This window comes from Nelumbo lutea, chromosome 7, assembly GCF_056320005.1.
Source record: "Nelumbo lutea isolate HS-2025 chromosome 7, American lotus-T2T, whole genome shotgun sequence".
In the NCBI taxonomy this organism is placed as follows: domain Eukaryota; kingdom Viridiplantae; phylum Streptophyta; class Magnoliopsida; order Proteales; family Nelumbonaceae; genus Nelumbo; species Nelumbo lutea.
Window position 1 is genome coordinate 10567627 of NC_142690.1, and position 25422 is coordinate 10593048.

The window sequence follows — 25422 nt, forward strand, 5'->3', positions numbered from 1 at the left end:
CGGATTCTGCTCAAAATCAAACATTTTGACCGTAGAGTCAAATTGGATGTTCCAACTTCTAGAAGCTTGCTTGAGTCCATATATGGATCTATTCAACTTACATACCATGTGTTCTTGACCCTTAGCTACAAAACCTTGCGGTTGCTGCATATAGATATCTTCAGTAAGATCTTCATTCAGGAACGCAGTTTTGACATCCATCTACCAAATCTCATAGTCATAGTAAGCTGCTACAGCTAGCAGGATCCTAATGGATTTAAGCATGGCCACGGGCGAAAAGGTTTCCTCATAATCGATGCCTTCTTTCTGAGTGTATCCTTTCGCCACTAGACGAGCTTTGTAGGTCTCAACCCTGCCATTGGGGCCCTTCTTCCTCTTGTAGATCCATTTGCAACCAATTGCTTTTGGGCACAAATGTAACTTTTAATTATAATTATAGTCTAAGGGGAGAGATAAGAGGGCTTGTCTCTTTCCCACTTTCTCTTGTACACTTTCTTTTAAATTCAAAAAAGTAATCAGTTATCAATCAATAAAGAAAAAAAAAAACAAAAGCAAATTTCTCTCTCTCAAATGAGAAAGATGCTTTATATTAACACTAGAAATATCTAAATTACAAGGTATTCCTTAATGGGGCAGATGTTAGATTAAAATACCTGATTATAACCATTCTTCCTAATGGGAGAAAAGTTTACTTAAAGGGGCAGATGCTACATTAAAATCCCCAAAAATGACAGCAAATTTGTTTTTCTTTTTTTTTCCCTGACATGTTTACATTCAAAATGAGAGCAAAGTTTGCTTTCTAAAAGTGGATATTAACTTTGCACTCAAAGTTGGTCAATGTAAAAAAGGTAGATTTTAGTCTTGGAATTTGTGTTTGTACGCTCACAATCACATATGTTTTCGCAAGAGTGCAGAATTTATCAATGCAAAACCAAACCAACTCTTATCAAATGCAGCTTAAGGTAGACAAAGTGATCTATGTTGTAACAAATTGTTCAAATTCGTCTTAAAAGACTTTTTGATATGTAATCTTGTAGTAAAAGGATTTTGGTGAATGTTCATTATCTTTTCTTAACACAAGGTAACACTGAAATTGCAAGAAACTTTATCTTAAACTTCAACATACTTGTTCACTGTATTCATAAAAAAAAAAATACTTGTTCACTGTAGTAAATAAAAGCATCATTTAGTTTTGGCATCAATGGTTTTTTTTTAACTTATTTCTACGGTTTGCAGGTCTCGATGTAGGAAATTTTTTGAAAGCTTAAGCACTCAATTCAAAATTCAAGTAGAGGTTAGTTCTTAAAGAGGTTCCTTCTGGAAAGATTCATTGACTTCTACTGTTATAGTTGAATGTTGGTTGTAGTTTCTTTTGTAGTTTTTATATAACATAGAAGTCACTTTTGTCAAACTTGCCACCATGTTGGGTACTTCTTGTTATTTTTGAATTGATTGGTATAGATTGATGTTTTACTGAATGTCATTAGCTATTTTATCTGGATATTGCAAGGACATGGCTGGATACAGTATTAGATATGACCTTTGCACTAAAAGTTGCAGTCTCTGACATGATACCCTTGTACAGGTTTCCAGGTTGCATAATTCATGAGTGGTTTGTTTAAAATGCCTTCCAAGTTAATAAATGAAAAGGGAAAAGCATATGTATGAAATTCAAAACAATTTGATAAAGTATATGTGTTGGAAATAAAAAAATGCAAACAATCATAATGGTGTTACGAAGTCAATTTTGATAAGGGAGAAGATCAACTTTAACGGTTAACCTAAAAGAGTGGAGTCTTTTTCTTTCTATATCTCACAAAAACAGACACATATAACATGCAGATATGCAACTAATGATAAAATTTCTTGTATCAAGTAATGGGGCTTCCAAGTGTCCCATTACTTGGATTTCTGAATCTCTACATTTTGGTTTTAATATGTTTACTTGCATTTCTTTGAGTAATAGTTTTAGTGTTTGTTAGGCAATCTGATTATTCATTTCATTTGGTATAAGTAAATAATTTCATATGCACATCTTTCCACAGGTCAGAAGATTACCTGTTGGAGATGCAATATGGATAGCTCGGCACAAACATCTTGACACTGAATATGTACTTGACTTTATTGTAGAGAGGAAGGATGTTGATGATTTACGTCAATCAATCAGAGATAACCGCTATAGAGATCAGAAACTAAGGCTTCTGGTATTGCTTTTATTTACTTATCCTTTTTTTTTGCTAAAATGTTGAATTTATATAATGCTAATGGTTCGTCTTACATTTGGAAGTTTTACTTGTTTGGTTGTTGTGCAAGTCTTCTATTAAAGGATATTAGATTCCTTTCACAAACATGGCCACATTAAATCAGGCAGAAATATCGTTATTTCTTATCATTGTCAGGAAACTAGGAAGGTTATTTTGAGTATTGTTGGGTTGAATTGAACTTCTCTGACGTGTGTTTTGGATTTTATTTGGCAATGGCAAGGAAGTGGTTTTAGCAGGAGAGGAAAAATTTATTGGGCTATTGTGGGATGATTGGGAAGAAATAAAAAGCTGAATCTATCATCTTTGAGAAAAGAAGAAAAATAGAGAAGAGAAGAGAACAGAAGAGAGAAGAGGCTGGTGGCACTGTTAAATCTATTTATAATAGGATGATGGAAGAAATAACAAATAAAAAGACAAAGTGCCCTTGTTATCGATTTTTAAAAGGGTGTATAAAATATGGAAGATTTTTAAAACGACAGATAAAGTTCTTGGGAATGAAAATTCTCATGACACCACTATCCTGTGTAAGCAGTTAAGGACTTATCATCTTATTGATGCTCCTGACAAGGCTTCCAATGCTGTTATTAGAGACCCTGATAAAAGTCTCGAAAAGGAGATGGAGAAAACTGGTATTGTTTCTATCAAGACAGTGGCTAGAAGGGATGTAGAAATTGGCAAAAGCTTGGGTTTGTTCTTTTGGGGAGGTGAGGAATTTGCTTTAAAAGCCTTTGAAGAGTTTGAGAGGAAGAAGAAGGAAGAAAGATCAAGAAAAAGGGTAATTGGAGGAGGGAGATGGGATGAAGATGGCATCAATCATCTCTCAATTCCAAGTGGCTTTCATCCAAGATAGACAAATATCGGATCAAATACTCATTGCCAATGAATGTGTGGAGGAATTCAAGAAATCTGGAAGGAAGGGCATTGTGTGTAAGTTGGATGTAGAGAAAGCCTATGACTTTGTGGATTGGGAATTCTTAATTGAGGTGATAAGGAAGTGTGATTTTGGAGTAAGATGGTGCAAATGGATTATAGGATGCTTGAAATTCTCTCACTTCTCATTACTGGTAAATGGAGCAGTCGAGGACTTTTTTGGTGCCCTAAGGGGACTGAGGCAAGGGGATCCATTATCCCCTTTCCTTTTTACCATCTTAGGAGAGGTCTTTAGTAGATTGATCTTGAAGGCAGATGAGGTTGGTCTGTTAAAGGGATGGAGAATAGAAAGGGAGAGAGTGGTGGTAACTCACCTACAATTTGTGGATGACACCATTATCTTTTGTGAGAATGGAGGTGAGTTGGGGGCAAGAAACCTAAGGTTGTTGGTGAACCTTTTTGAAAAAGTGACAAATCTAAAGGTGAACATCAATAAAAGTCTAGTGGTAGTGATCAATTTAGCTTAAGAAGTGGTTAACCTATGGGTTGGGGAGCTAGGCTATTTATGAAGTGATCGGCCACTGAAGTATTTAGGCTTCCTCTTCGGGGAAAATCCTAGAAATTTAGATTTCTGGAACCCAGTAGTGGAAAGGTTTGAAAGGAAGTTGTCTACGTGGAAGAGGAATTATATTTCTTTGGGGGGCAGGATTACTCTCGTTAAGCCTACCCTAGAAAACCTTCCAGTTTACTACCTCTCGGTGTTCTGTATGCCTCAAGCTATTGGAAAGAAATTAGAGAGGATAATGGGGGATTTTTTGTTGGAACCGGGCGAGAAGAAGAAAGATCATTTGGTAAGATGGGATTCAGTAACTAGGAGGAAAGAGTTTGGAGGTTTGGGGCTAGGGAGATTGAAAGAAAGGAATGAGGCTTTACTAGGAAAGTGGTTATGGAGGTACCCACACGAGACAGATAGGTTGTGGCACAAGATTGTGACTAGCATACACGGGCTCTCAGAGAATGGTTGGGATGCTGGAGTGTTTAGTAGGGCATTCAGCGCATCACCTTGGAAAGCGATTCAAAAACTCCCTCTGTAGTTTCGTTGCTCCTCAGTCATGTCAGGTTTGATCTTGATTCAGGTAACAAAATTAATTTTTGGGAAGATGTGTGGGTGGGTGACTCTTTTTTAAAGAACTTATTCCCCTCAATTTATGCACTTTCCTCTCTTAAGGGCAAACCGGTTGCTGGATTCCTATCCCCTTCTCCCTCCCAGTCTGGTGGTGCTTGGAGTCTGGGTCTTCACAGAAATGTGAGAGATTCTGAACTGGGTTTGGTGTCTTCTTTTCTTCAGTTGCTTGATGGGGTGTATATCGATCCTTCTAAGCAAAATACTAGGCTTTGGACTCCTAATCCCTCTGGATCTTTCAGCTGTGCGTCCTTTTTTAAAACCTTGGTCTCTCCTATCAACCTGGGGTTGACTTCCTAGTCTGAGAAGTTTGGTGTTGCCCTATTCCCCCCAAAGTGGGTGCTTTCTGTTGGGAGGTCTACCATGGTGCAATTAACACCTACGACTTGATGCAGAGGAAGAGGCCTGGATGGTGTCTTTCACCCAATAGGTGTGTTTTTTGTGAGTCAAATGGCGAAACTGCTCTTCATATTTTTGTCTCCTATTCTGTTGCTAGCTGCATTTGGGAATATGGTTTTTTCTCTCTTTGGATGCAGGTGGGATGCCCCGGTGAACTTGGAAAGGCTGTTTGGCTCTTCCACTTTCAGATGACCAAAAAAGAAGAGGCAGAACTCTATGGAGATGCACATGGGCAGCAGTGCTTTGGGTGCTATGGGAGGTGAGAAATTTTGAAGAAAAAATAAGGCACAAGGAAATGCTTATAGAAGGGATTATGATAAAAATGACCTCTTGGGTAAAATCTTTGGGATTATTCTCAGATTTTACTACAGATGATATAATCAGGAATTGGAGGATGGTATCATCCTCGTCATCAGCAAAATAGAAGGTCTTAAGAAATTGGGAACCCCCTGTATCTGGTTTCCTCAAATTAAACTTTGATGGGAGCATCTTTGGCAACCCGGGTATGTCTGGAATTGGAGGGGTAGTAAGAAATGACAAGGGGGATGTGGTGGGGCTGTTTTCGGGCCCTATTGGATGGGGAGACTCCACTACAGCTGAACTAAAAGTAGTGGTGTTTGGGATACAAAAAGATGTGGAATTAGGAGTGAGAAAGTTGGTTGTAGAGGGCGACTCCAAAGTAATTATCAGCTGGTTAGAATGGAAAGACTCCCTGGTTGTTCAGAAATGAAATCAAGAAGCTTAATTACATAACCAAGGACATGCAGTTATTGTTTCAGTGGACTCCAAGAGCAGCAAATGGTTTTGCAGATCAGCTAGCGAAGCAAGGGGTTAACAGTGAACATTGTTTTTGGGCTCAGTTGTAAGGCTGAAAAGCAAATTTAATAGGTGGAAAAGTTTAAAGAGTAGTGGGGTAGCTGAGGCTACTCAGATTCTGTACTGTTTCTCATCTTAACTTTCTTAATGAAATTACTGTTACTGTTAAAAAAAGATGGCTGACAACCAAGAGGTGGTAGGTGATTGGGAAGATTAGATTCTCCTTTATGCTTTTTTCTTTGTTCGTTTATAGTTGTCTTTGTTGTTTTTTGTCTAGGATTTGGTGCTGGAGGAGTTAGTTTTGCTGTTCTCTTTCCAGAGTATTTTGGTGGTTATTGTCTAGTGTAAGAAGTGTCCAAATAGTCTTTCCTTCTCTCGGGTGATCTCTTATCACCTTCCTTTGTAATTCTTTTTATTTTAATGAAACTTGCTCTTTACTTTTCAAAAAAAAGTGCCCTTGTGGCACGTAGTGATAAATATAACACTACCCCTGAAGTTGGGACATAGATGTTTATCATGCCCAACTTGTTACAAAGACCATTGTGCCTCAAGCGATGGAGACCCTTTGTAAAAACATTTGTAGGCTGCTCTCCGAAATTGACTTAAGGAATTATATACTTCCCCACTTACAAGTTTCTCCCTGATGAAGTGTTTATCCACTTAATATGCTTAGTTCTATCATTTTTGATCAATATGCTTACTTCTATCATGGTGGACTGGATTGGTTGCCGCATTGATGGTAGTCTTATTGTCACAATAGTATGACATGGGACTATCAACGACAAACCCTAGTTCACTAAACAAATTTATTATCCCCAAAATCTCAGTAACTCCATGTGACATGGCGTTGTACTAAGCCTTTGCACTAGACCTAGCCAAAACATTTTGCTTGTTGCTCCTCTACCTGATTAAGTCCTCGTCCCTCTACAAAGGTGCGATACCCATTAGTGAATTTTTTGTCACCAATTGACCTAGTCCAATCATCATTTGTGTTGAGAGCACTGATGTGGAACCCACTGCTGTGGTCCCCACTGTGTTCGTATTGGCAGCGTAGCATATTTTTTGTTAGTTATGTCAGTGCTAGTTGGTAGTTATTTCAGTTTGTTATTACAACTTGTTATTTCAGCTTTATTATTAGTTTATATGCCATGTAAGCAATAAGGGCAATTCAGCCTTTTTACAATTAGTCATCATATATAAATATTAAGAGTGGGTCGGCAGATCAACTGATCAACCCTCTTTCTCTTTTCAAAATCTCTTTGTGTGCTTCTTTTCTCCCTCTCTTCTTCTTCTCTTCTGAAATTTCTTCTTTCTTTTCTTTCAAATTCAAGACTGATTGTAGTCTTGATCGACTACTTGGTATCAGAGCCGACCTAGGAACTCTTATGTTAGTCTAATTAGATTGACTACATGAGAATTTCCTAGGTTTAGAAGTTTTTCAACAAAGAAGGAGAATCGACTGATTCTTGGAAGTTACTAGTAGTGTGCGACTACTACTAAGAAGATTGTAGAAGGCTGGGAGAGTTCCAATAGTCAGGAAGAATTAGAAAAGGCTTCGGATTCTCAAGATTAGGGTTTTGCATTAGACAGAAGGTGGCGGCCAGAGATTTTCTTTCATAAAGCAAGTTTTTTCTTGAGAATAACCTTGGAAAAAATCATCTTGGTCTATTCTGAGAGGTGCAACTGGAAAATCTGTTTTTTTTTTCTTTTAGGGTTTTGAGAGAAAACCCTAAAATTCAGAACTGTTGTTGGTTTTAGATCAGATTTTGAACTGGTTTCATACAGAATTCTGTTTTCTTTGTTCTTTGGAAGACCTAGGCCGGTTGTTATCAGTTGTTTTGGGTGCTGTTTTCTTTTATAGTAGTTTAAAAGGTCTTTTATTATTAATTCTTGACCAAGAATGGAGTTCAAGAATTAGGGGGAAGGTGTTTCTGGGACTAGCAGTTCTGGTAACAAGTCTGAGAATGCCTTTCAGATTACAACTGTGAAGTTTGATGGATCAAACTACTTAGAATGGGCTCAATCGGCCATGATGGCCATTGGGGGTAGAGGAAAACTCAGCTACTTGTTGGGAGATGTGAAAGAACCAACTAAGGAGGACCAAACGTATACCAAATGGGTTCAGGAGAACTATTTGGTTATGACATGGCTGTGCAACTCTATGCAGCCACATATTAGTCAGAACTATTTGTGGTAAAAAACAACCAAGGAAATCTGGGATGTCATGAAAGAGATTTACTCCCAACCCCTTAATGTTGCTAGGACCTATGAATTGAAGTGTGAGGTTAGCAACCTTAAGCAAGGAGAAAAACCGATCTCGGTTTACTTCTCTACTTTGAAATCTTTGTGTAATGAAATTGACCACCTAGACACACTTGAGTGGGAAGTCAGAAGGATGCACAAACTCATAGAAAGCAAGTTGAAACTAATAGGGTTTTTGAATTCCTAGCTGGTCTGAATCCTGACAGTGATATTGTGAGGTAGCAAATACTAACAAGGGACAGTGTGACCTTATCTCAAGCCTACTCCTTGGTGCATAGTGAAGAGACTAGGAGAAAGGTTATGATGAAACATCAACCCTTCCCACCAGCCTTGGCAGCAGTTAAACCTAAGTCTAGGGGTGAGACGGAGAAGGATATAACGAAGGAAGATAAGCGGGATCTAGTGTGTGAACATTGCAAGAAACCTAAGCATACTAAAGACACGTGTTGGAAGCTGCACCCTCATCTAGTTCCAGCAAAACCGAGGAACAAAAGGGGTAATGCTCATATGGCTGTTAATACCGATTCTGCATCCTCATCGGACACAAAAGGCACGCCTCTAGATACCCTAGCTGCTGTCCGGGCTGCCCCTAACTCAGTTCGAAAAGGAAGTTGGGAATTTAGCTCAATCATCTCAGCCACCATCAGCTCCCCAACATCAGCCTTTGCTCATTCAAGTACTCGTGCCTCAACTTACTATGCTTCAGCTCCAGGTAACACTGAACATTGTTGGGCAATAGACTCAAGTGCATCTGACCATATGACTAGTTTGCCATCACTGTTCACTACCTATCACTTATCTTCTAGTAGAGATAAAGTGTCCATTGCTGATGGTTCCCTTGTTCCCATTTCTGGCAAGGGAGACATCAAGTTGTCTAATACCATTTTCTTATCTTCAATTTTGCATGTTCCTAAGCTTGATACTAACTTGCTTTCAGTCAGTAGTATTACAAAACATCAAAATTGTTTAGTAACTTTTTTCCCTGACAGATGTGTTTTTTAGGACTTGGAGACAAGGAAGGTGATTGGGACTGGACGCGAGACGAATGGGATCTATCTGCTTGGAGAGAGTTCTCATTGGGAAGATCATGAAGATAGGAAGTCTTTTGTTTCTCAGTCTGTTAGTTAGGTTATGCTTTGGCATAATCGGTTGGGTCATTTATTCTTTCGGTCTTTGAAGAGTTTGTTTCCAAATTTGTTTGAGTATGTTCAGACGTCAAATTTGAGATGTGACAGTTATGAGCTTGCAAAGCATTGTAGAACATCTTATTCCTTGAGTAATAAAAGAAGTAATAATTCTTTTGATATTGTGCACACCGATGTTTGGGGCCCGTATCACATCCCTTCTATGGGGGGATATAGATGTTTCTTGTTGTTTGTTGATGACTATGCCCGTTTTTTGGGTTTACCTTATGCGTTCTCGAGATGAGGTTCCTGCTTTGACCCAGATCTTTCACTAGAGTACTTGTCCTTGTACACCATAGTAGAATGGGGTTGCTGAGAGGAAGAATAGGCACATATTGGAAGTGACTAGAAGCATTATGTTTAACTCCAATGTGCCTATTCGTTTATGGGGAGATGCTATTCTTACAACAGTGTATCTCATTAATTGAGTTCCTTAACGGGTTCTTGACAAGAAGCCTCCATTTACCCTTCTATACCCCGATAAAGAATTGTTTACTGTTCCCCTTAAAACCTTTGGTTGCATATGCTTTGTTCAGATTCTTAGACCTCATCGTTCCAAATTTGATCCTAAAGCCTCCAAATGTATTTTTCTCGGTTATGCACAAACTCAAAAGGGTTATTGATGTTATGGACCTACCTTCGGGAGGAGATTTGTCTCGATGGATGTTACTTTCTTTGAGGAGGTATCCTATTACCCTAGGGTTTCTCTTCAGGGGGAGAGTAGTGAGAGTGGGGTTAACTCATCAGAAATTCCTTTACTTGTTCCATTGAGTGATGAGGGATGTAATGGGGAGGGTTGTCAGAGGTGTCAGGATTTGAGATTCTATCACAAGCGGTGGAGGCAGATTGTTTTCGGTCATCAGTAGTCTAGGCCAGCCTCAGTTCCTTCTGCGGATCCAGATCCAGGTACCACAGTCTCTTTATCAGATCCATGTCCCAATTAGATACCTTCCACTGTTGCTACTTTACCTCCTTTGGATGACGTTGCACCACATCCACAACTCACTGCATTTCTTAGTTCTTGTCCTATGATCGCCTGTCCCCTTCTTACAGGTCCTTTCTCACATCCATTCCTGATATTCCTATTCCCAGAACAGTGTAGGAACCCTTGTCAGTTCCTGAGTGGAAAGATGCAATGAAGGTTGAAATGGATGCCCTTCTGAGGAATAATACTTGGGAGCTAGTTGACCAGCCTAAAGGAAAGAAACCGGTTGGATGTAGATGGGTATTTACTGTGAAACATAATGCTGATGGTTCCATTGAAAGGTATAAGGCCCGATTTGTTGCAAAGGGATTTACTCAGACTTATGGTATAGACTATTTGGAGGCTTTTGCTCCAGTAGCAAATATGACCACTATTAGAGTTTTGCTATCCCTTGCAGCCAGTTACTCTTGGCCCTGGTTCAGATGGATGTTAAAAATGCCTTCCTCAATGGAGACTTACAGGAAGAAGTCTACATGCAATTACCTCTTGGATTTTATGATGCAGAGACAGGGAAAGAGATTTGTCGGTTGAATAAAGCCTTGTATGGACTAAAGCAGTCCCCTAGAGCTTGGTTTGATAGATTCAGACAAGCCCTTGAAAAATTCGGCTATGTACAAGCCCAGTTAGACCATACATTGTTCATTAAAAGAGTGGACTCTTCCTTGACTTTGCTTGTTATATATGTGGATGATATTGTAGTGACAGGGAATGATAACAATGCGATTGAGTCTCTTAAACAACTCCTTCATCAAGAGTCCTTCATCAAGAGTTTGAGGTGAAAGATCTGGGAGAGGTATGATACTTCTTGGGTATTGAGGTTGCTAGATCTAAACATGGGACTTTTATTTCTCAAAGGAAGTATTTTCTAGATCTATTGGAAGAAATTGGAAAGTTGGGTGTTAAGCCTGCAGATACACCTATTGAATAGAATCACAAGATCAGTGCAGAGGGTGGAGAGCCACTTGAAGACAAAGCTATGTTCCAACGGTTGGTTGGAAAACTCCTCTATCTTTATCTCACACGACCGGGCATCAATTATGCAGTCAACGTTGTCAGTCAATATATGCACTCTCCTAGAACTACTCACCTCCTTGCAGTTGAGAGGATATTAGCATACTTGAACAGATGTCCAAGTAGAGGTATATTATTCAAGAATAATGATTACATGAAGATAGAAGTTTATACAAATGCTGATTGGGCTGGGAGTGTTGATGACAGAAGGTCTACCTCTGGATATTGTGCCTTTGTAGGAGGTAACCTTGTCTCCTGGAGGAGTAAGAAACAAAGTGTTGTTTTTCGTTCTAGTGTTGAAGTTGAATATAGATCTATGGCTAATGGTGTGGCTGAAATCCTATGGCTGAAGTCATTATTTGAGGAGTTGGGTATTGCTTATGAGAAGCCCTTAATGTTGTATTGTGATAATTAGACTGTTATTAATATAGCTCATAATCCGGTACAACATGGCAGAACTAAGCATATCGAAGTCGATCGACATTTTATTAGAGAAAGGGTTTCGTCTCAAGAAGTGTCTCCCGTATATCACCTCCAGTATGCAGTTCGGAGATCTTCTCACCAAGGCTGTTCCAAGGAAAAAGTTAGAGGCAGACCTATGCAAGTTGGGAATGACAAATATCTATTTTTGACTTGAGGGGAAGAGTAGAGAACATTGATGTGGACCCCACTACTGTGGTCCCCACTGTGTTTGTATGGCAGCATAGCATATTTTTTGTTAGTTATGTTAGTGTTAGTTGGTAGTTATTTCAGTTTGTTATTACATCTTGTTATTTCAGCTTTATTATTAGTTTATTTGCCATGTAAGCAATAAGGGCAATTCAGCCCTTTTATAATTAGTCAACATATATAAATATTAAGAGTGGGTCGGCAGATCAACTGATCAACCCTCTCTCTTTTCAAAATCTCTTGGTGTGCTTCTTCTTTTCTCCCTCTCTTCTTCTTCTCTTTTGAAATTTCTTCTTTCTTTTCTTTCGAATTCAAGACTGATTGTAGTCTTGATCGACTACTATTTGTATTCACTTCAACCTTCAAATGCCCATGATTTTGGAAAAACAAACCAGCCTTAGTTAAACTTCTTGAGATATCTAAGAACCTTCTCTGGATTTGGAAAAATAAACCAGTCTTCCTACAAGCTCTGGATTTGGTTTACATCCTTTATAGTTTCTGGACTACAATCACCTAGCCTTTGGAGTCAATGGGAGTTTCAGCCAACTTCACTCCCAACTTACTCATATTTGTGAAATGAAGATCCCCTTTTGTGAGACAGCAACATCAATTCCAAGGAAATAACGTTAAGGGACCCTAATCTTTCACTTCAAATTGAGTGGCTAAGAATTCCTTCAGTTTCTGTATTTTTGAGGACTAGTCAACGGTGACTACTATGTCATCAACGTAAACTATCGAAGTTGCAATTTTTCCTTCCCCCTCTTTTTAAATAGAGTATGGTTTATTGACATTGTTTAAACCCCATTTGTTGCATAGCCAAATGGAACTTGCTGAACCAAACACACGGTAACTGTTTCAAACCAAGGGAGGCTGAACCATTTACACCTCTTTTTCTAAGTTGCCATTCAAGAAAGCATTTTTGGACAATAACAGGGCATTCAATGCTTGGCCATGCCAAGTACTTCTTTTACTTCTACTCTACAAATTAGTGTTCACCAGTGCAAATGGAAATAGCACTACCAAACTTCCCTTGCTAAATGATCATCTTATGGTTGACAAGTTGAACAAATGTAACTATGAATAGTTAATGACCAACATACTCCCACCATCTAAAATAAGAAAAAAATGGAAACAAACTTATTAAAGTATGTATCTGACCACTTAGCTCCTTCATTAATATTTTGGAAGACTAACTTGAAATGGGGATTCTCGTATTTTTTTCTCTTTACTGAAACACTATAAAGTTGCTATTTGAACTTGTTTCTTCCAAGATTGTTTTTTCTGGGCCAGTTTTGTGCATAGTAGACTTGATTTTACCCATTGGACCCTTCTCATTGAACAATACCTTTACTGTGAATAATAGGCCTTTTCTTCTTTATTTCCTGTTTTTTTGAATAATAGAAATCTTAGTCATATCTTTTCCGATTATTCCTTTTTGAGAGGCATGTGGTTGGAATTTCTTTGAAGAGTTTGTCGTTCTTGTTTGATTTTCCTCTATCTATTGCTGGTATCAGGTTGGAAATGTTGTGTATTTGATGTTGTATATTTATTGCGAGAGGCTGTATTCTGTGGAATTTGTTGTCAACAGTAACAAATGGAGTTTGTTATTGTGTTCTTGGTCCAAGTCTTGCAGTTCTTTTCTGCAGTATTGTACTTTTTTTTGTAATCTGCAAATACCCTACTAATGGACTTATTGCTTTTGAAAGTTTTTGCACATTGTGACATTTGCCACTTCATCTAGTACATTCTTTCTTACAGAAAGAAACAATCATAATGGAAAGAATGATATGGATTGTATAGCTTGACTTTAAAAAATTAGATACAGCATACATGTCTTTAGGATAGATAATAGATTTAATTGTTTAGTGTCACAAATAGTAAAATAGTAATTTGCAGAGGCTGTCCTTTGCTTCTAGCTTCATAAACCATTTGCATCACAAGCAGTAGTTATTGGGATTTGATCAGCTCCAGCTGGCCTTTTATTTTCTAAACTTATTAACCAAAGGCTTTAGTGGCTTTATCATTGCTTAGGTTCCCTTTGTTTAACAATAACAGGGGTAGTAAATTTTTCATCTGAAATATTTTAGTTTTTTTTTATCACCCTTTTTATGGCAAAAACATGGTTTTGTGCTCCTTTTACATGGAACCAATGCAGCCTAAAAGAAGACCATCTATTGGGGGAAATCAGATTACTTTGTCAATTCTGTACAGAATATGCACCATGTCAGTTATTTTAAATGTTATGGATATTACTGAGATGTTTTCGCTGATGGAAAATCCATCTATCTTTTAAAAGCACCTGGTGTTTTTCTTGCAATTGATTGATTTGACTCTGTTGCTCCTTATTGAAATGTTAGTTATACCAATAGAGATCAAGTTCAATATATTATCTGATGATTTTTGAGTTTTTATTTCTAGAGATGTGGACTTAAAAAGCTGATATATCTGGTCGAAGGTGACCCAAATTCTTCTGAAGCTGCTGAAAGCATTAAAACAGCGTAAGCATTTCCTTTTTCAATGTTCTATGCATATTACAATATTGTATCATTGTCTTAGTTGTGTTTGATTAGCGGATGTAAAAGCTTTCTTTTCTTTTACTCTTGTGGAAATGGAGGCTAAAAGATAACTCAATGGATGTTTTTTCCTGTTTTGCAATTTTACTCAAGGCGTCTAGGTGATTCTGGGAGACATTGGAGGGCCTAGTCGCCTAATCGCCTAGGCGATAAAAATGTTATATTATAAAAAAGCTGACTTTTGGCTAGTTTCCTAGTTTTATATACCATTTAGCATGTGTGTTAATCGAAAAAATAACAAATCTCTTTATTAAGAACATTAAATTTCCTCTAAAAATGTGGCAAATCATCACATCTAAAAGATAAAAATCTTTTACATATATTAGTTTCATTATTTTCAAAAATAATACTACTATAGTAAGTATTTAATAGAGTGTCAACACCCGATTTTTGCTCAGTCCCACTTCTCATACCCTAAGGGCCCGATCGGACCACACCAACCTCTTTGGAACGTGCTAAAATCTGATGACATCAAATTTCAACTCGTATACCCTCAAATCCACTGTTAATATATACTATTCCCTTTCAACAACCATGATCGCAGCACATTACCACTTTTGCCACACAATCAAATTTCACCATATGAAATAAAACCTTTTAACATCCAAGCACACCACGTTTCAACCTTAAATTCCTTGATTTTTCCGTTCATTTGTAAGAGATTCCATTTCGATGCATCCGATCCTATGACGCTTCTCAAACCAAAAACCTACGATCCATGCGTCTTGGATGTGATCAAATCCTCCCAACAGCACTATACTTCAAATAAATGCCGTTCCACCAAGATCCAACACGAAATCCCCTCCTTTAATCATTCATCAAGATAAGATTCCATTTTTAGCTACTTCATTGGCCGAGATATTCGCTATCCAAGTTCCTGTGATTCCAACGCCTCTAAAGACATTAAACATACCCTTTGAACTCCAAATATCCCGATCAACCACCCATCAAATTTCAGATGCAAAAATGCCCATATTGTCCTTCGTACGTAAGTATTCCGAATCAATCACTCACATCACTCGATACCCTTTGAACTCAAGATCTACACTATGAAACACCACCAAACCTCATCCAAACCTTTATCAACCCCCCGATCGACGATCGATCCAAATTTGATCATTGAATTGATGATTTTACCCTTCATCTAGAAAGATTTTGAATAAACCACTCCTATCACCTGATACTCTCTGAACTCAAGATCTGCACTACAAAACACCACTAAACCTCATCCAAACCTTTATAATCCTCCCGATCGACGATCCGTCTGATTTTGAACCTTGAAATGACCATTTTGCCCTCCATCTAAGAAAATGCCAAATAAATCATCCTCACTGATCGAATTCACGATTTACCCTGTAAAACCTGTTGTCATCCTTTTAATCGACAATATGGAAAATACAAGCCATAAAATGCTCATTTTGCCCCTCCATCAAGGACGATTTTGTTTCACTCAATCTCATCCGTCAAAATGATTAAACACATCAAACATCTTCTATGTGGTTCGCCCCCACCTCAATTCAAGTTTGTAAAGCATTTCTTGAAAATACTCTTCTTGCCCGCCCCGAATCTCAAAGGTGCTTCCTTGAGATCTCATTTGTTCTCTTCAAAGCTAGTTTACCCACCCTTGGATGCTCATAAAAGGAAGACTTTAAATCTGAAACGTCCATTTGTTTCCACCCCTCTCAAGTTCCCAAAATTACTTTTTTAGTCCTTCCCCACCAAATCCCTTTTGTTTTTCTTTTTGCAAGACCCCCCTTGGCACTTGTCACCAACCTAGCCATTAGATCTCTTTGAAACCTTCCAAAAACAATCAAGGACGTCCATGTCCTTTCTTTGCTTTTGGAAATTGCAGCCTAGTCCCTACTCATGAAACTTGTTTTCAAAATATTTGCAAGGAGATCCCCGTCATGTGTCAAAATCTCAACCTTTGGATTTCCTTGTTTCTTAGCCTTGTTTAATCCTAACCATGGGTTGCTTTCTTTCTTTTTGGCAAGATCTAGGCACCCCTTGCCATTTTGGGAAGATACCCTCTTGCTTCCTTAAAAGGCCATGCAATTTTTCCTTCCATGAAAAGTCATGTACAAGAAAGGCAATTTTCTTGTTCTTTAAGGAACAAAAAGAATTTTGTTGGAGAAGAGAAAGAAAAGAAAAAACTGCATTCATATTAGACTAATATGAGAAACTCCTAATGACCCAAAAGGTCTCTAGATGTCCCCCTTCCTCCTTTGAGGGGGATATTTTCCTTCCAAGAAGACACTCCATGCGGGGGATATTTTCTCATGAGAGCCAATCCCCTCCTCTTCTTATTTCTGGGCATGGGAGACTCTTAGAGGAGCAAAGGGGCGGTTGAATACACGACCACCCCTCCTTTATCCAAAGTCTTCCATGCTTCTACTCAAGGAGAGGAGGAAGGTTGACTTCTCACGAAATCTGTCCCATGGGCATCCCTTCACTGTGGATTGAGAAGGATCATGCATTACAAATTAAAGCTAAAATCAACAAGTAAATAAAAAAAAACAATGCCAGTAAGAAAGACACACTTAACACTATGACCAAAGACTAAAGAACTCAAAACTAGCACACACAAATCCAAGAAGAAGCTCCCTAAACAACAATCGGCCAAGTGTCATTAGTTAACTACCAAGGTCAAACCAAAGAAAGCCAAAACAGATCCAAAATCGCTTGCTTTAAATGATTTTTCTCACAAAAGAGACATGAAAATAAAGAAAAAAAAGTACAAAAAAAACTACCACTCTTAAACTAATGAAAGGTGATTACCTTCATATATGGCTTTTTTCCTTATATGGTTGGGGGGAAGATATTAGGAGGAATTTTGATGGACAAGGTGATTAGAAAAACTCTTTGCTTCTTGCGTCATACGGTCTTCCAGTCCTTATGCTTGCATCTGTCATGGGCCTAACTTTGAATGGAAGAAGGTGGAGGGGAAGGATGGTAGAGAGGTGGTGGATTTCAGCATGGAGAAAATCTTGAAGCTGTTTTTGTGGTTTTTTGTTTTCACTAAAAAAAACTACAGAAAAAAAAGAAAAAGCTAGAAGGAGGATTTGGAAGAGTGGTGTATTTCGATTAATGGGGGAAGAGTGAATGCAGAGAAGGGAATTCGGTTGAAGATGGGTGAGTGTCTAATGCTGGAGAGAGAGAGAGCTTGAGAGAGGGAAAATGGCTCTTAAAAGTAAGGACTTTCTATTTTTGGTTAAGAAAAAGGCAATTCGGTTGGAAGCTAGCCAGAATGGACTCAAAGGAGGAGGGGGGACATCTAGAGACCTTTTGGGACATTAGGAGTTTCTCATATTAGTCTAATACGAATGGAGTGTCTTCTTTTCTTTCCCTTCTCCAACAAAATTCTTTTTGTTTCTTAAAGAACAAGAAAATTGCCTTTCTTGTACATGACTTTTCTTGGAAGGAAAAATTACATGGCCTTTTAAGGAAGCAAGAGGGGATCTTCCCAAAATGGCAAGGGGTGCCTAGATCTTGCCAAAAAAAAGGAAAGCAACCAATGGTTAGGATTAAACAAGGCTAAGAAACAAGGAGATCCAAAGGTTGAGGTTTCAACACATAGCAGGGACCTTGCAAATATTTAAAAAACAAGTTTCATGAGTAGGGACTAGGTTGTAATTTCCAAAAGCAAAGAAAGGACATGGACGTCCTTGATTGTTTTTGGAAGGTTTCAAGGGGATCTAATGGGTAGATGGGTGACAAGTATCAAGGGGGGTCTTGCAAAAAGAAAAACGAAAGGGATTTGGTGGGGAAGGACTAGAAAAGTAATTTTGAGAACTTGAGAGAGGTGGGAACAAATGGACGTTTCAGATTTAAAGTCTTCCTTTTATGAGCATCCAAGGATGGGAAAACTAGCCAAGGGCGCCTAGTCGCCTAGAAGGGCACCTAGTTGCTAAAAGTCAAGGCGTTTGGGCGAGGTGCCAAGCCAAGGGTGCCTAGTCGCCTAGGTGGGTGTCTAGGCGACTCCTTCACAACTATGCATTATAGTTGGTGGTCAGTTCAATGTGGATTATTTAAAGCTTATTGACCATTATGGTCCTAGAAGAAAAACAGTCCTAAGGAATGAAACAACTTATTTAAAAGTTGTGAAAAGATGTTAGATATCCGTAGAAAAGAGAAAAGGAGAGGAGAGAAGAAGTTGGTGAAAATGGGGTTTAGAGAGAAGACTATCAAATGTTTTCTCTCTTCTCTAATCCCTTTCATTAAAACACTAGCGGAGGGGCCTTGCTTCGCAAGGGATGGAATGGAATCGTTGACCCGTTGACTTGTTGACCAGTCTCTGGCCAAAAACCGTTGAATCGGTCAACAACCCATTGACTCGAGTGATCGAACCATTGATTCGTTGACCAATAAAATGGTTTTTGGCCGTTTTTACAGAGAGGCCCTTAATTGGGCGATTAACTTAATTAAGCATAGCATAAAAAGGCCCATTAGTTAGAAGGCCTGTTAACAACAAAAACATAAACAAAATAAAAGCATCCTATGGGGCATTCGACCGATTCTCTCTTCACTCCCCCTCAAATGTCATTCATGCCTATCTTGCCAGTGTCATGTTGTAGTTTGGGCTTGGAGATTCCCTTGGTAAGAATGTCAACTAACTGTTCTTCAGATGTAATGAAGGGTAAGCAAACTTCTCTAGAAGGCACTTTTTTTCTAATAAAATGCCTATCAACTTCAATGTGTTTAGTCCTATCATGTTGCACCGGATTGTGAGCAATGTTGATGGCAGTCTGATTATCACAATATAGCATCAATGGTTTATGTTACTCAACACCCAGTTCCTCCATCTAGGATCGAAGCTAAAGTAACTCAGAAACTCCATGAGCCATAGTTCTATACTCGGCCTCAGCCGAAGATTTGGCAACAACTGATTGTTTCTTGCTTCTCCAAGAAACAATATTACCTGCCACCATGCTACAGTATCTAGAAGTCGACCTCCTATCATCAATGTTTCCTACCCAATCAGCATTTGTGTAAGCCTCTAGTTTCATATGACCATGCTTAGAAAAAAGAATTCCCTTCCTAGGAGTATTCTTCAATTAACATAATATTCGTTTTGCTACTGCCATATGAGTGTCCCTGGGAGCTAATGCAGCTAACAACACATGCAATGTCAGGCCGAGTCATGCAAAGATATTGTAGCTTCCCTAGTAACCTTTGAAACATTCCCTTATTCTTCAATAGTTCTCCATTAGAGGTAGAAAGTTTGTGACTCATATTAATAGGAGTAGCCACTGGTCTTGCACCCATCTTGCCTGTTTCAGTGAGCATGTCTAGCACATACTTCCGTTGAGAGATAAAAATTCCATCCTTGAACCGAGCCACTTCTATGCCAAGGAAATACCTCAACTCCTCCAGATCTTTGATCTCAAACACTGTATGAAGGAAAGATTTAAGATCATCAAACCTTGTCACATCAGTACCGGTCACTACTATATCATCAACATGGACTATAAGATATACCACCAATGAATCTCCCCTCTTCACAAAGTGGGTATGATCAGACTGAGTCTATATGTAATCAAAGTTAACAAGTGCAGCCCTAAGCCTTTCAAGCCATGCCCTAGGTGACTGTTTAAGTCCATAGAGAGACTTTTCAGCTTGCACACTTTTCCTTCCATATCTGTGCCATTCATCCCTGGTGGGAGAGACATATAGACCTCGTCATGTAATTCTCCATTCAAGAATGCATTTTCACATTAAACTGATAGAGTGGTCAACCTGAATGAGCATCCAATGATAGTAGTCCAGATAGTCAATCCCATAGGTTTGTGTATAGCCTTTTGCAATCAGCCTAGCTTTGTACCTCTTAATGGAACCATCAACATGGTATTTGATGGTGTAAACCCACTGGCTCCTTCCCTTCACGCAAATCCACCACTTCCCATGTGCCATTCTTATGTAGAGCATCTATTTCAGTTCTCATAGCATCCCTTTATTTTTCAACAGTAAGAGCTTCTATACAGACCTGGGTATAGGGTTAGAAGCAACAAAATAAAGAAAGGCACAATATGAAGGAGAACAAACCATAGGAAAGATGTTTGAAAATGCAATGTGCAGTGCACTTCTGTTTACCTTTCCTGATAGCAATAGGGACATCAAGATTTGGGAAGGGTGGGTGCAAAGGGATAGTATCAGTACCTGTTGTCTCTTCAGTAATTAGAAGTGTAGGAGGCTTATGTGATGTAGAGGAAACAATCCACTCACTTCTGGTTCTTTGTCGCTGGTACCACCTGGGATTAAAGAGGGGACAAGGAGGTATTGGAGGAGGAATAGGAATATTGGAAGGAACATGAGATGATTGTTCCTCCCTTGACTCATGAAGAACAAATGGAAGAGAAAGGGAGTCTGTAGCCTTGATGGTTCCCTTGCTAGTGATTGGAGTAAGTGAGCCATTAGCTAGGGTAATCTTATTACAGCTAGGAAGCAAATCATAAGAAAGAAATGAAGTGGAATTGGAAAGGCTGGTCATATGATCAGGAGCACTATAGTCAATAATCCAAGGGATCCTACGATTACCTGAGATAGTTGCATGATTGCCAGTAGCACGTATACCTGAATGTGCAAATGCATAAGTAGTTGAATTGCTCTGAGGGTTGGAGGAGGAGGCTGCACTCTCTAGGTGACTAATCATCCTACCATACTTCTCATATTCTGCCTTCATAATTGCTAATTGTTCACTAGCAGTCCTCTCATCAGTTAAGCACTTGTCATTATTTGGAACAGTGGCTATGTTGGCACTTCTTGTCTTCACATTATTAACCTTCTTTTGGAAACGAGGTGGAAGGAGTTCCGGATGCAGTTTCCAACATTTATTTTTTGTATGTTTTGGTTTCTTGCAGTACTCACACATAACTTCCCTTTTTACTGAACCACCTGAACTGCTTGTAGTCACCTTCGGTTTCAGCCCCATATTGGCAAATAGGTCACTTGGGATGGTCCCTTGAACCTGGACCAGCCTCTTGCTCTCTTCACTACTAAGCATGGCATAGTCTTGAGACAATGATACATTATCCTTGGCTAAGATATTCTATCTGGTGATGTGAAACTTGGGATTCAGCCCTGTCAAGAATTCAAATACTCTGCTTCTCTCAACTAATTTCTTGTAAGCTTGAGCATCATTAGTACTTTCCTAGACAACAGTTTCCATTAGGTCTATCTCTTGCCACAGAGATTTCAGCATTGAGAAGTAAATGGCTAAAGGTCTCTCCCCTTGCCTTAAATTATTCACATCACTCTGAACTTATATGCTGTGGCCACATTCAGTTTTTGTGAATAAGTTTCAGCCCCACTCTCCCATATTTCCTTGGCTGAGTTCATCCATAAATAATGTTGACTGATTTGTGGTTGCATTGAGTTCACTAACCATCCAATGGTGGTATAATTCTCTTGCATCCATTTTTCACAAGATGGGTCATCTTCTAAAGGAGCTTTCTTGCTCCCGGAGCTATACCCCCACTTGCCTCTACTGCAAACATGAATTTTTACTGACTGTGACCATGCTAGATAGTTGGTTCCATCCAGCTTGACTATGGTCACAGCCAACAAAGAGTCAACGGGAGCTCTCGGAACCTGTCTAGAGTCAGCCCCACACTTGTTTTCAACTCCCGAGATATGCATCTTCCTCAAACAATTCCAAAAGAACTTCAAACAACTTCAAATGACAAGCAAGGAGGACAAGAAAAAAAATAGATACCAAGTACCAACCTCTATGGAGTCAAATCTACTAGCTGCGTCTCACTTGGAACCCGGGAGAAATCAGAAATCAGCAGCCGCTCCCTGTAGCCTTTATAGAACACCACAAGACTTGAATTGATCTTCAAGAAAAAGCAAAAGGACCCCTTCAATCACTAAGTGCCAAGGTGAAGATCCCTGTGGGGCCCACAAACAGACATCTCAAGTTGATTAGGGTTTTGGGCAAAAAACTCCAGGGACTGTTAGAATGATGACCAAGACAGCATCCTTTTCTCCAAAAATCCACTAACAACTAGGCTGAAAATTTTCTTCAATCACTCATTCGATTCAGCTCTCGATACACACCGTGTATGGGAAAAAAGAGAGAAAAAAGAAGAAAGGAGAGCCCACTCTGATACCAAGAAGAAAAACAGTCCTTAGGAATGAAAGGACTGATTTAGAAGTTGTGCAAAGATGTTAGATATCAGCAGAAAAGAGAAAAGGAGAGGAGAGAAGAAGAAGTTGGCGGAAAATAGGGTTTAGAGAGAAGTCTGTCGAATGTTTTCTCTCTTCCCTAATCCCTTTCATTAAAACATAATTTACAAGTTTTGATATTTACAGAGAGGCCCTTAATTGGGTGATTAACTTAATTAAGCATAACATAAAAAGGCCCATTAGTTAGAAGGCCCATTAACAACATAAACAAAGTAAAAGCATCCTATGGGCCATTCGTCCCATTCTCTCTACAGTCTTCAAATTAGATTTAACATTCTTCAAAAGAAAAAAAAGGTTGGGTTATCAACTGAAGGAAGTAGGCATTTGAAGAAAGTTGCACAAGCAAAAATGCTATTAGCATTTGGGATCCACACTCTCATCCAAATTGGAAGGATCCAAGACAGCATCTTGAAGTGTGTTAAGTAAGGGAGTTGGTTAATTAGTTTCAGAATCTCTCAAAGGCCTCCTCAAGCCTAAACCCTAAACCGGTCCTGTTGCACCAAAGGAAATCAAATCAGGCCATGGGTAGGGTACAATCTGTGAATGCCTTTAATAATCAAATGCCACAAGGCCTCTCTTTCTTTAGGGAATCTCCAAATCCATTTAACTAACCCAAAAGAGCCTTATTATTATTATTTTTATCTTGAAGTCTACCTAAACCTAACCCTCTGTCTTCTTTAGACATGCAAACCTCAAACCAAATGCCACTGCATGGACTTAATTAGAGTGACCCTTCCCCCCTTAGAAATATAGTTCTTCTTCCAAAAAGCACCTCTTAACAAATCTCTCTATCACTCCTTCCCCAAGTGACAAATCCCCAAGATTTCCCCCCAAAGGTAGTCCTATATACTTAATAGGCCATTTTTGAATCTCACAATCCCAAAACACTGCACATTCCTCCACCTCCACCCTAGCCATATTGATCCCCAAATAACCACACTTAGCTAAGTTCATCCATAAGCCAGAATCTCTGTCCACCAACTCTAAAATACATTTGAGGACTCTCACATCTTGGTTACTCATGAGCTCCCCTAGAATCAAAGTGTCATCTACAAATTGCAGATGTGAGACCATTTGATTTCCTCTTCCCACTCTAAAGCCTCTCAGGATGCTTCTTTCATGAGCCCTCTTCAACAATCTGCTGAAGAGTTCAGCCACCAAAATAAACAACATGGGAGACAAAAGGTCACCTTATCTTAAGTCTTAACCTCCTTGAGGCTTTAAAGAAATCTTTTGGAGATCCATTTTACAGAATTGAAAAGTAGGTTGTTCTCAAATATCCCATTGCCCATTTTACAGAATTGAAAATCCATGACCTGATCCAGCATCAGATCCAATTATCTCGGACTTGGATGCTTGTTATATGTTAATATATCAGATTAGGATGGGACAAATAGAATCTGATTAATAATTGGATCAAATCTGGATGTACCCTAATCGAATCTGTTAAAAATGTGACTCCTTGTATATATTTATATATACATGTATGTATATTTTCATTGTATACTCTATATACAATCTTATAATTTGTAACTTAAAAGGGTAAATGGGTAAATAAACAATCTTTCTCCCCATTACCCATTTACCCTTTTAAATTTTCATCAGTTATCAAATATCAAAGAAAACTATTTGTCTTCATCCCTGAACCCTCAAACCTTGAATCTGTTCTTCTCATCCTGCTGCCACTGTGACCTGTGAAACCCATGGTTTGCCACTGTGGCCCTCAGATCCTGCATCTCTTCACCTAAATCTTCTGCCACTGTGACCTGTGAAACCCAAGATCTGCCACTGCCATGAAAGATGAAACACAAATTCTGCTGCTGGGCCATTGGTCATCGCTGTGAGCAAGACCTTGGTGGTTAGTGCAAGGTTGCTGTCTCCAATCTTGCTGAAACTGAGAGGACTAAGAGAATACAAAGGTAAGAATTAGATTGGATGGTTCATTTTTTCTCTCTTCTAGATTTCCATTAATGTGATGACTTGTATCTTTTGATGTTCAAATCAAATGTATTTTTTCTTTCATTTTGAAACATGGTTTGAAGGTTTTCATTATTCATGTTCAAAGATGTTTGTTTTCAGACTGCACAATCTTCTGTTCTCACAACTGGACTCCAATCCCGGAATGCTGTTGGACATTCCATTTTTCCAAACTATGAACCTGAGTTGAGGATGTTCCCTGCACAAACTTTCCTGCAAAAGTTTGGATGAGAGCCTTTATGGCTGCAACCTTCAATATTCCTCAAATCCAAAAAATCCCAGGCCCTACATGGGAGGGTATGAGATTCCACAGGAAGCTTCAATTCCTAAAATCCTAGATAAAGGAGTGGAACCGTTTGGAGTTTGGAAGATTGGAGGAAAGAAAGCAGATCTTGATGGAGCAGATAGAGGAATTGGATTTGAAGGAAGAAAGGGGATCTTTTGGAGAGGAAGACAGGGATTTGGGGTGGAGTGTGAGGAGGCAGATGGAGGATCTCTTTCTTAAGGAGGAAATAAGCCGGAGACAAAAGTCCAGATGTAAATGGTTAAAGGAGGGAGATAGAAACACTAGGTTTTTCCATTCTATGAAAAATGGTAGGAAAAGAAAGAATTTCATCTCAAAATTGGAAGTTGAAGGTGCAGTCATATCCCACCCGACAGAAATAGCCGAGGCCTTTGTAAATCATTTTAAATCTATTTTTAGAAGGCCTTTAAATGAGAGGGTTTGGTTGGAGAGGTTGGAATGGCCAACTCTTAGTGTAGAGAACAGAAAGTGGTTAGAGAAGAATTTTGATCTAGAGGAGATAAAGGAAGCAGTATTCTCGATGGATAGGACGAAAGCTCCAGGCTCAGATGGTTTCACAATGGCATTTTATCAGGATTGTTGGGATATTGTGAAGCAGGATCTTGTGTTAGCTTTTGAGGAGTTTTATGGAAGGGGAATAATTAATCAGGGTCTAAAATCCACATTCATTGCTTTGGTCCCAAAGAAGAAAGAGGCTTCACAACCAAGGGATTTTAGACCTGTTAGCATGGTGAATAGTCT

General features: G+C 38.9%; 1 protein-coding gene across 3 annotated transcripts in view; it reads left to right on the top strand.

Annotated features, from left to right (window-relative positions):
• MUS81 (Restriction endonuclease, type II-like superfamily protein) overlaps positions 1 to 25422 on the top strand; it is a 47394-nt gene that overhangs the window by 16291 nt on the left and 5681 nt on the right. For 2 of the 3 annotated variants that reach the window (XM_088956177.1, XM_088956178.1), the window contains exons 10-12: positions 1237 to 1294; positions 2046 to 2204; positions 14062 to 14141. In XM_088956177.1, the coding sequence (XP_088812303.1) occupies positions 1237 to 1294; positions 2046 to 2204; positions 14062 to 14141 (297 nt within the window). Of the gene's footprint in view, positions 1 to 1236; positions 1295 to 2045; positions 2205 to 14061; positions 14142 to 24127; positions 24320 to 25422 lie in introns of all 3 variants that reach the window. The other variant, XR_016102567.1, reaches the window with a different exon arrangement.